The 11,342-nt window shown below is 45.0% G+C and overlaps 1 protein-coding gene across 1 annotated transcript; it reads right to left on the minus strand.

Annotated features, from left to right (window-relative positions):
• Positions 1–458: 458 nt before the first annotated feature.
• On the minus strand, positions 459–10,706 carry SOX11 (SRY-box transcription factor 11). Its single transcript, XM_028722480.2, has one exon. It carries the CDS (start codon positions 10,360–10,362, stop codon positions 9,094–9,096), a length of 1,269 nt encoding a protein of 422 aa, XP_028578313.2. The 5' UTR covers positions 10,363–10,706; the 3' UTR covers positions 459–9,093.
• Between the last annotated feature and the right edge of the window lie 636 nt (positions 10,707–11,342).

Raw genomic sequence — 11,342 nt, forward strand, 5'->3', positions numbered from 1 at the left:
AAGCTGATGGAGAACATCTATGTTCCACTATTGAACTATAGTTGCATGTATGCCGTGTTGGGCACAAATGAAAATACAGCAATATGCTACTTACTTTTATGAGATGAGCACTATGTAAGACAAGACTAGCCATCTATGAACTAGTTAAGCCAGGGTCAATTAGCTGACTTAAAAAGGGGCGGAATTAGCTTACATTCAAGTAGGCTTAAGTACTTGATGAAAAGTTGTTGTTGTTTTTATTCCAGTGGTTAGGAGGTGGAGATAAATATTTGAATTTCTGATTATACAAACACCTTTGCTAAATAGGCACGCTTACATGGGTTATTTGACCCTGGGGCTAGATGAGAAAATGTACACAGAAACCAAATTAAAAGTAGTTTTAGACAGTCAAGGTTTGAACAGCGTAAATGGGTTGTGTTAATTGTGTATTTTGAAATTTCTACAATATAACACAATCATTTATATAAAACCATATTTAATATACAACAAACTTCCACCACATAAACACATTTTATAAACATATTATAGTTCCAATTACAGATTTTCATAAAAACATTTTCATATCAAGAATCTTAATACAGAATGATTTATTTCTATGTCAAAATACATTTACAGTGTAAATTGTCTGTAGAAAAAAGATACAGAGAAATGGAGTTTGCTGGTATTTAATCCAAGAGTAGAAACTTCTCTTATTTCTTTATTTCATGTTCAACTTTAAAACATTGCATGAATTGATGAGCCAAAAGAATACTTTGGTTTTACCCAAAGTACTAAAAGCAGGAAACAGAAATTACATTTGCCTTGTTTTGAGACAGATGGGCACAGAATACCATTTCCCCCCAGGCTATCCTGACTGGGGGGACCATGAGCCATGTTTGTTTGGAAAGGCAGATGACTGAGAATTTTGGTTGCCCTACAAAATGAAGAGCAGAACCCTCTCTATAGATATAGAATACAAAACTGGATGGGCAGAGGGGAAATCCACATGTAAAACACATGTAAGGATTGATCACACCACTATATTAGACTTTTTTTGCTTTATGTTTATCTTGTATGAATTTGTTGTATGAATTTGCTCCTTTGTTTGACATTCTTGCCCAAAGAAGAAAAAAAGAAAAAGAGAGAAGAGACATTGCAGTGGACTGTTTTTTCAACCCTGAGCGCTTAAGACTGCATATCAAGTACTGTAGTAAAGAAGCTGGTTAAGAATGTAGTACTAGCACAAGTGAATGATATTGATCCTCTAGGTGATCAAGGTTTTTACAAAAAAAAAAAAAAATACATAGTTTTCAATAAATAATGCTTAACTTTACAACTTTGATACAGCAATGTCATACACTGTTTTGACACATACTAAACTCTGCATGCTATATAGTCTACTAGAAGACGAAACTCTGCCATGCATTTTCTTTTTTTCCTAGTGCTAGAAAACACTTTTGTCCTCCAGTGCATTGCCTCAAGCAAACCGTACTCTCTTCTCCCCCCCCCCCTTCCCACAGCAATAGGCCCGTGCACTGGCATGCAAAAACCTTTAAAAAGGTCTTTCCCCCCCACAAACCACCACCATCATTCAGACTTCTAAACAAAAGTACTTTTTAGCTTTCCTCTCCTCCCCATACCTGGAGTGGCTACGGAAAACTTTTTTTTTTTTCCTCATGTGGCCTTTGAAAACTCTTTTTTTTTTCCCCTCCTTATTTTGAAATTACATATTTATTTTTTAAAAGTGTTATGCTGGAAGAAGAAATAAAACTGCTCTAAAGACATTCAGTTTACTCCACCTGTGGCCATCATGCAACGTCTCCTTAAAATGTTGTAACCATCAAGACTCCCACACTGGTACAATAGGCCTCCAAACTAAAACAGCCCACCAGGAAAGAAAGAAAGAAAGAAAGAAAGAAAGAAAGAAAGAAAGAAAGAAAGAAAAGATCATAGCATTATGTAGACTCCAAGCTTCCAATGTGTGGGTACACGTTCATAAACCAGAAATTGCAAATGAAATGGCAATGGTGCTACCTTGCACTCCTGGTGTAACCAGGAGTAGACACAAGCTACGTTTGAAGATAAGCAGGAAGATGTAAATAAAAATTAACAGTAAGGATGAGAGTTCCTGTGTTAGTGTTTATTACATCATCACATTTTTATTTTTATTTTTTTTGCATAAGATAAAATACTATGGACGTAATCCCAACTTTAATGAAAATTAAGTAGGGAGTTCACTCCCACTGAGGTACACAGAAGTTCCACTGAAATTAATGGGACATGTTAGCAAAGTAAACCGTATTAGAATTTGATTTCTTGAAAGCATAATTAACCAGAGAGCCCAATAAGAATATATGTCTTCTCAGGTTACATCAGGAAACATTTGGGCATGAAATAATACCCACAAATACGAGGAGGTGTGTGATGACTTAATAAAGACAGGGAACTCCACTTCCAGGTTGACTGTGCATCCTTGAGAACCACCAACCCCTTCTTGGCCAAAGTGATTTTGGGGTTGCTTTTATTCATAGAAGTCATTCCTTTGAAATAGCTATCCACCGTCATTTTCTAGATGTTTCTATAATCCTAGCATTGCACCGGCATAACTACTGGGCTTTTCTAGGAGGACCAATACCCGATCAAGGTATTACTTTTATACATGAAATATTATGGACTTTTACTTCCCTTTTTGTAAGTCATTCTACACTTTCTGCACATTTGTGCTTTATACTGAATATAAAAATAGGCTTTTAAAACTCTGTTTACTTTTAAACTCACTAAAAAACTACTTGCTTGTGAAATTCTCTTAAAAATTCACTGCATCCATGAAGGGAGGGTAAAAATCAAGTAGGCAGTTAATTGCTATAGGTAGTGTGTGGAAAGGGGAGGGGAGAAAAATCTCCACAACTTACTGTGTGTGGAGGAGGAGGAGGAAGAAGAAGAAGAAGATAGAGAGATTGGGAGTCAAAAGGTTGAAATACAAAGATAAAAGTTAGGAATTTCTCCCTAGTTCTTGTAACTACTGAAGAATAAGGGGTGAGGCTGTGAAAAACAAAAACAGAACACTATGGTTTCAACCTATTGGAGAATCAAGGCCCCAAAATTCAAAACACTGAAAATTACAAATCAGACTCAAAGAAGTGCAGGATGAGGATCTTACCAGGCCATAAAATAGGAATGTGTGACAAAGGTGGAGATATAGAACCAAGAGAGTTCTGTAGAGTAGACTTCCAAAGACTAAAATGTCTTCAGTGCCTGATTCTGACTTCACATTCAATAGAGATTGGTCTAACTAAACTTTTATAACCAATTTACATTGGCATGAATGGCCGTTAAGGCCTCATAGGTTCGAATCACTTTTTGTAGCTACTACACTAGGAAAAAGTTACCTTTTGCATGTATGGACATCTACATATTTTGAGTAAATACAATTTTAAAAGACATTTTTAATCAATCTTTTCTATTTAATCTGTCATATATATTGCCCTTAAAGAATTAAACATTTTGTGAATTAGATTTTCTAACATTAGAGAGGACCTAGCCAGAAGGAAAGGTACAAACTGGATTTCACCTTCCAAAAAGTGTCTTTAAAAAAATCTTAGGTTGCCTTTTTTAAATGTTTTCCTTTATAGATCAGGAATTTTTCATATATTAAAAAGCTGACAATCGTTAAAACATTTTGTTTTATGCATCTCCTCACCCACAGAGAAGAAAAGTGCTGAGGAACTATGAAAAAGACAGCAACGAAACAGCCAAGGGTTGTGGCAGCAGAGGGTTTCTATGCCTGAAGTAGTCTGCAAAGATCACATGTACACTTCAACAAGGAAGAATCAGGAACTTGTATGCTACTATGATGATAGTAAACATGCAGTGCAGGTTTACTTGGAAGCAGGTCCTACTGAGCCAAATGGATCTTAATTCTTTGTAAGTGTGCTTCAGGTTGCAGTGACAGCACTGGAAAGCAGTCTGCCCCATGACAGTTTTACTGACAGCAAGACTGCTTTCCACCCACCAACAGTGGGAATTTTGGCATGAATTTCAGCAGCAGCAAAAACTAATAGTTTCACAGGACTGGATGGCAATATTCTCTTCTTGAATTCGGGGAAAAAAACCAACCCTACCCATCAAATGGATAAATTGAAGGCGGGGGATAACAAAACTTTCCAGACAAAATGCAAGTTCTTCTTCCTTGTATATTGCACATTCATTCAAACCCTAAGCTTAGTCCCTCCATCAAACCCACACAATTTCAGATTTGCTTTTGGAAAAGTTGTTTCCAACCCACTCCCACAATAGAGCAAATGCAGCTGTACTACTCAATCCAAATAGTTCATATCTAGATGAATTAAGACACACACGCATGCACGCATACAAACTACATATAAGAAGTGAAGAGGCAGAGGCTAGGAACATAGTTCCTGCTATCAATGCAGAGCACTCTTAACTTTAATGCAGTTAATACATAGCTTACTAAATACCAGCAACAATCCCACTGCTTCCCCACCCCCCCACCCATAAACAAGGACGCATGTAAAATAGAGAGACTGGGAGACCATCTCTACCAATGAACATACACCATAGTTAAGAGAATGAAAGCCTTTTAGCTCAGTTTGGGCTTAGTAAAGTCTGGGATTTCATCAGGCCCAGTGGATGAACTTGGTGGTGTTCATCTACAAAATTAATGGCTAAATTGCTGAGCAGAGTCCTCTTTCTGCTTCTTTTGCTTTCAAATATTTCAACAGATTGCAATACAATTTTTGAAAGAAGCTATAAATACACTAATAATGTAAGGACCAACCCCACCACCAAAGAATCTTTGTATTATTGAAGGCTATCAATAGCCAAGTGTATTTCTGGGTATTATATTAAACACAGTGACTCATACTTACACAATGAAAGATATATTACAATTTCTAGTTATGCCAAGATCTTTTAGCCCAACAAACCTTTAGGCCAAACTCCCCCCCCCCCATTTAGAATGAGAAGATCTTGATTTGGAGAGTTTTAAAACATTCAATAAACTAATTTTAAAATTTAGATGCCCAGATGTCAAGGATTATAAGCATAATTTTTTTTTAATGCTCTATTTATGCCATACAAACGTGTAGGCAGGACTTGACCTTCAGCAAGCCTGAAAGCCTACAGCACTGGTTTCTAGAGTTGCCAAGAGAGTAAAATGCCCATGTAAACTACCAACAGCCCAATCCTAAGTATGTTTCACACACCAAAACAAGTCCAAATTGTTTGAGCAGGTAAAATGTAATCACACCTACTTATCCCTAAATTCTATTGAACTTTCTTTGACCTACTTCTGAGTAAAACATAGTTAGGGCTGGTTACACTGAAGTTTGCCAGCACAAGTGTACTGACAATTGTGCAAGTGATTTATTTGTAAAACTTAAAAAGAAAAAAGGATGGCCTGCCACCACAGGCCATCCTTCTACCTAAGGCTGCAATCCTATACCAACTTGGGACTCAACGGCATTCACCTCTTCAGAAAACATGCATAGGATTTTAGTCTACTTAAAACATTCATCTGGTTTTTGTTGTCCAAAGTGTAAGACTGAAACGCAATAGCATGCTGTTGCTGTTTCCCCTCCCCCTTCCAATGTGCATGAAAATATCTATCAATCTGGGGCAGAAGATTAAGCCCCCCTGCCTGTGGCCCATCTATAGGCCCAGGTCTCAGTAAAGAAAAGGGAACTGGAGCATGTCTCATTGGTAAAGCGGCTCCCTGCTGCTCTGGGCTGCTGATTAAGCAAGAGCGTAATAAGGCAAGGGAGATGCAAAAAGGCCTCCTCTCCTCCAGAGCATCTTTTTACAGCTACCCAGAGGTCCCGCCCAGGCCAATAAAGAGAGAAATAGCAAGAGCCACAACCGCAGCTCCAAGAGGTGGCTGCTGGTTGGGTTCTGCACAGGCTCAATATAAAAGTCCATTGGAAAGGAAAGGGGGAGGGGAGCCTGGAAGCGAAGGACTACATCCAAGTTGCCTATAAAAAAAACACACACACAAACACACACCAGGCTCTTCAATTATATCCAGTCGAAAGGTTGTGGGATGAACTGGAGCTGAAGGGGAGGGGGAAGAAGAAGAGGAGGAAGAAGGGGGAAGAGAGGAGAGCTGCCTCGATGAAAAATGAGAGAAGCCACGAGCAGCCCTCCTCCCCCCGCTGAAGAGAAAAGGTAGCCTCCCTTCGCGCATACAGAGGCTGGAAGGGGGAGGGGAGATGGATGCTCACGCTGCTGTCTCCCCAGCCAGCCGCCTCCCCTCCTCCATCCATCCCGGCGTGCGCGCGCACACACGGCCGCGCGCACACACTCTCTCTCTCTCACCCCCTCGCTCCCTTTCCGAGTTGGCGCGCCAGACGGCGGCGCGCAACCCACGCCCCCTTCTCCTCTGGAAATGAGGATGGAGGAGGAGGAGAACGGAAGGAACGGTCTGGGAGGCAAGCGGCGCGCTCTTCCAACTATCCACGGCTAAAATAGGCACGGCTCAGACTGAAAATTTGACCGAACGAACCCCCCCCCCCCACAACAACACACGCCGACAACGTCACTCCTCGTCCCCATCCCCCTCCAGCCGCGCGCTCCTGAGGCGACGCAGCAAACAAGCATTCCGAGCGGAGACCGAGCGCCCGCCGCGCATGGTCAAGACACACCCCCTTCGCCGCCTCAGCCCGGGAGGCTGCCTTCATGAAGGAAAGGCACCCTCGTTCCTCCTTTTTCACGCCTCCCGCAACAGCACCTCAAGGAGAGCGCGTCGAGAAAGGAGGGAGGGAGGGAGGGCGAGAAAAAGGCGTCCCTTCTCCTCAGAGAAATAAATAAAAATCTTATTTTCTTCCTGAGAGAAGGGTGGAGAGCAGGGAGGGAGTCCGAGGCGAGAGAGATATCTAAGAGAGAGAGACCGTTGTGAGAAATAAACCTCTCGCCTCAGTCGCACAAATGCGCGCGCACACCCAGAGCCTGAAGGTGACCCGCCCGCCTCCAACACAGAACAGCTACACGAAGCTCCCACATACACACAAACCCTTCCCTGCCGGCTCCCAAGGACGCGAGCATCCTTGGTACCTGCTGCCACCTCTCTCTCTCTTGACAGGAAGAAACCCCCGCGCGCGCGCCGCCCAAACGCACAGCCCGAAAACACGCACAGAGAGCCCAGACCGCCTTGCCTTTTCTTTTCTTTTTTCCCCCCTTCCCCCTCCCCGGGTTCAGCCCTCCTGCTTCGCCTCCGCCCACTCAGTACCTCCGACGAAAAAGCCTGAAGGAGGGGATAACTGAGGGGAGAGAGAAAGGGAGAAGGGGATATTGGAAGGGGGGAGAGAGGGAGAGAAAGCAAGGGAAGAGGTCTAAAAAGAGGAGGATCAGCCCTTTAAAAGTCTATATGCTACCTTCAACCTCCCCCTTTTTTCTCTTCGCTCCCTCCCCCCCCAATAAGACTCCCTGAAGCCTCAGCTAAGGCTCCTCCATGGGTGAGGGAGGGGTTGGCTATTATACATGGCGTCTCCACCAGCGCCCCTTCTATAGACACTAATAGCGAATCGAGTTTCTATCAGTTCCAGCTGATTTATTAAAATTGTCAAGATACAGACTTTCAGCATTTCTTTCTTTTTTAAAAAACAAACAAACAGGCAATGATGTCGACAGTGCACACGTCTGCTTTTTTGCCACTGTTTGCTACAAAATACGCAGATGGTCTGTACTTTATATTGCACAAAATGAGAAACTTTTTTCTTTTTACTATGTGCCTTTCTTTTTTCCCATTCCATCTTTTTTTTTGCTTAAAAAAAAAGTCGAGAATCCAGTTTCATACCTTCCATCTGGGCCCCCATCCACATATCACAGCGTATGAGATACATAAATTCCTACTATAGTACAGTACATATACAATCTTTTAAACTAAGATAACAGCTCTGAGGTCTATATCACCATTTTCAATAAATCTTTACCTACAAATATTGAACAAATCTGAACTATAGCTGTACAAAAAAGTGTTTCTTTTTTTTCTTTTTAAACCACAAGGCCTTTAGATGCAAGGATTTTTTTTAATCCTTTTAAAACCAGGACATAAACGTACCCATATAACTTGCATGCTAAAAACAGAGGAAAAAAAATAAAACATAAAAATAAAAGGGAAGAAGTGCCTGAAAAGTCTTACTGAAAAAACACAGCAAGAATGTTCCCTTTCACTGTACAAAAATACGCCTGAAAATATATTAATTTTTAAAAAAGACTGAGGTCTGTTATGTATCAAAAATGTTTCAATACCTTTGTGTACTGAGGTCTAGGCTGTCTGGTATTCAATCAAGGAGGTATAAGGGAACAAGTTACAAAAAAAAAGTTGGCAAGTAGAAATCACATTTGTAAAACCATAAACAATTTGATCTGAAAAGTAAACTCTGATCTTAAGTCAGTTCACAGTTTTTGTTTTTTGTAAGCGTTTGTACAGTCTGCATTTTTTTTTCCAAGCTCCCTGCAGCTTTGTTAAGAATCGGATGCATAGAAGACATCAGTTTTCTCCCTCCAAACAAACAAAAACAGTTGCAATGGTCCCTTTTACAAATAAAAAAGAGAGAGAAAGAGAAATATATCAGAAAAATCAGAACGGTCCTTTAAAAATCTTTGTAGGAGAAACAAAAAAATCCACAAACCCCCTTGAGTAATCGTTGTGCTGCCAAAAGACTTTCTTCTTCGTTTTTTTGCAGACCATCTTCCAGACTTCAACCGCAAGACCCACAAGCTTCAAACAGCGCCTTCTGTATCTTTGTAACCCCCAGTCCCATTTGCTTTTTTCTTCTTCTCTCCTTGCTGCTGCTGTTGCGACCACCAATTAAAATCAGAAGGGAAAAATAAGAAAAACGGGAAGGAAAAAAAAAATCACAACTCCAGACTCGGTTTGGAACTAACTTCAAGACTTAGAAAAAAAGAAAAGGAAGAAAAAAAACCCAAAGACATTTTTTTTGTCGTCGTTACTTCAAAACTCCACCACTTTTCAGCGTGTAAGCATCTCTCTTTCCCCGATCTGCCCCTCTCTCTGCTTCCCAGTCCTTTTGATCGCTCTCTCAGCTTGTTCACCTGCCCATCGCTTCTCCTTCTCCTCGTCCTTCTCCTCCTCTCTCAGTAGGTGAAAACCAAGTCGGAGAAGTTCGCCTCCAGCCAGTCCCCCGCGATCATCTCGCTCAGCTCCGGGGTGCAGTAATCGGGGAACTCGAAGTGGGAGCCCAGGCTGCCCTCGCTGAACGAATCCAGATCTTTGTCCACCAGCGAGAGCGACAGGTTCCCGGCGGCCGAGCCGACGCCCAGCTCGGAGGCGGCGTGCGGGTGCTGCGAGAAATTCAAGCTCAGGTCGAACATCAGGTCGTCGGCCTCTTCGCCGCCGCTGCTGCTGCCGGAGGAGGAGGACGACGAAGAGGAAGTGGAGATCGAGCGGGAGGAAGCCGGCGGCAGGCCGGCCTGCGGGGCGCTCTTGGGCATGCTCTTGAAGCCGTAGTACAGGCGGCCCGCGCTGGCGCCGTGCGCCGCAGCGCCGCCCCTCACCTCGTCGTACAGGCTGGCGCCTTCGCTCGACTCGGCCGACGAGCTCAAGGTGGGGCTGGCCGGCACTTTGGCCACGCTGTAGCGCCGCAGCTGCTGCTGCTGCTGCTGCCGGCGGCTCTCCTCCTCGTCGTCGTCGTCCTCGTCTTCCTCCTGCTTGATCCGCAGCTGCAGGTCGTCGTCGTCCTCCTCCTCGTCGTCCTCGTCGTCCAGGAAGACGCACTTGGCCGCCTTGCCGCCCCCTTTCAGCGCGCCGAACTGGGCGTACTCGTCCCCGCCGTAGTCGCCCGGGTGCGCCGCCAGCTTCGTCCCGGGCTTCGGCGGAGACGACGTCTTCCCTTTGCTACATTTCTTGCTGGAGCTTTTGGCGCTTTTGCTGCTGCTGCCGTGGTTGCCGCCTCCTCCGCCGCCGCTGGTGGGTGTGTTTTTCTCCGGGCTGTGGTTGTTGGCGCTGCTGGGCTTGGCGGACGGGTCTATTTTGGGCTTTTTCCTCGGCCGGTACTTGTAATCGGGGTAGTCGGCCATGTGTTTGAGGCGCAGCCGCTCGGCCTCTCGGATGAACGGGATCTTCTCGCTGTCCTTCAGCATTTTCCACCGCTTGCCCAGGCGCTTGGAGATCTCGGCGTTGTGCATGTCGGGCGACTGCTCCATGATTTTTCTCCGCTCGATCTTGGACCACACCATGAAGGCGTTCATGGGCCGCTTGATGTGGCCCGAGGCCGTTTTGCACCAGTCCGGGTCGCTCTCGTCCAGCGCCACCGGGCTGCAAGCCATGAACTCGCCTTCCTCCGTATCCATCGCTTCTCGGGGCAGGTTGCTCTCGGCTTCTGGACTTTCCGCTTGCTGCACCATGGTGGGGGTGTGTCGCTTCGCTTGAGTTGCTTGCCTTGTCGCGTTTTATTTGGAAATAATAATAATGTTCTTTTTCCTTTTTGCTGGCTCCCACCGGCTGCTTGCACACCTCGAGCGAGCGGTTGCAAGGTGACGCCCGGTGTGCAAGTTGCAAGCGGCTTTTTTTTTCTTCCCCTCCTCCTTTCCTTCTCCTTGGGCTGCTGCCGCTGGCCGTTCCTCCAGCAGCGGCAGAAGCAGGACTCGCTCCGGCTCTTTCCCCTCCCCCTGCAGCAGCCACAGCAGCCGCCCGGACCCAGAGATGTCGCTGGATCACACTCCCCCTTCTGCAAAAGTTGCGGGTCCTCTCCGAACTAGTTATCAGGGTTTCATATGGGTGACATCACTCCCCGGGCCAGCCAATGGCGCCGCTCCGCTCCGCCCCTTGGCTCCTCCTCTCGGCCTTTATTAAGTTCCCCCACATGTCTGCAGACACACCCCCTTCGCCGCGGCTCTTGCAAACGGGGGGATGAAGTGGAAGTGCGAAGGGGCCGGGCTTGCAGCTTCGTGGGGAGGGGGAGACAGCCAGCGACTGGCTCGTAGATGGATCATTAAAGCTGAGTTGGATTAATGATTTCACCCTCTCCTTCGGTTTCCTAGAGCCCGGACGCCTTTGCAGAGCATTTACGGTGATTATTTTATTTACCAGAATCCGCCAAGGTGAATCTGGTGAGAGATGATTCCCACATCGCCGTGTGTCGTCCTGGGTGAGCTCATGGCTTGTAGGAATCGAAGCGCGTCCTCGGGGCATCGCCTCCTGCTTCGGGGTTTTGCTTTTCGCGCAGCAGCTGTAGGTGGCGCTTGAGTACCGCGAGCTTCTGGAAGGGAGGCTCGCCTTTTCATTTCATCTCATTTTGGCGAGACAAACAATTATTATATACATCCTCCGGATTGCATATTGTTTGATTTCCTTCCTCTTTCCCAACCCCCGCCTCCCCGGACCT

This window comes from Podarcis muralis, chromosome 3 (genome assembly GCF_964188315.1).
Source record: "Podarcis muralis chromosome 3, rPodMur119.hap1.1, whole genome shotgun sequence".
Classification (NCBI taxonomy): domain Eukaryota; kingdom Metazoa; phylum Chordata; class Lepidosauria; order Squamata; family Lacertidae; genus Podarcis; species Podarcis muralis.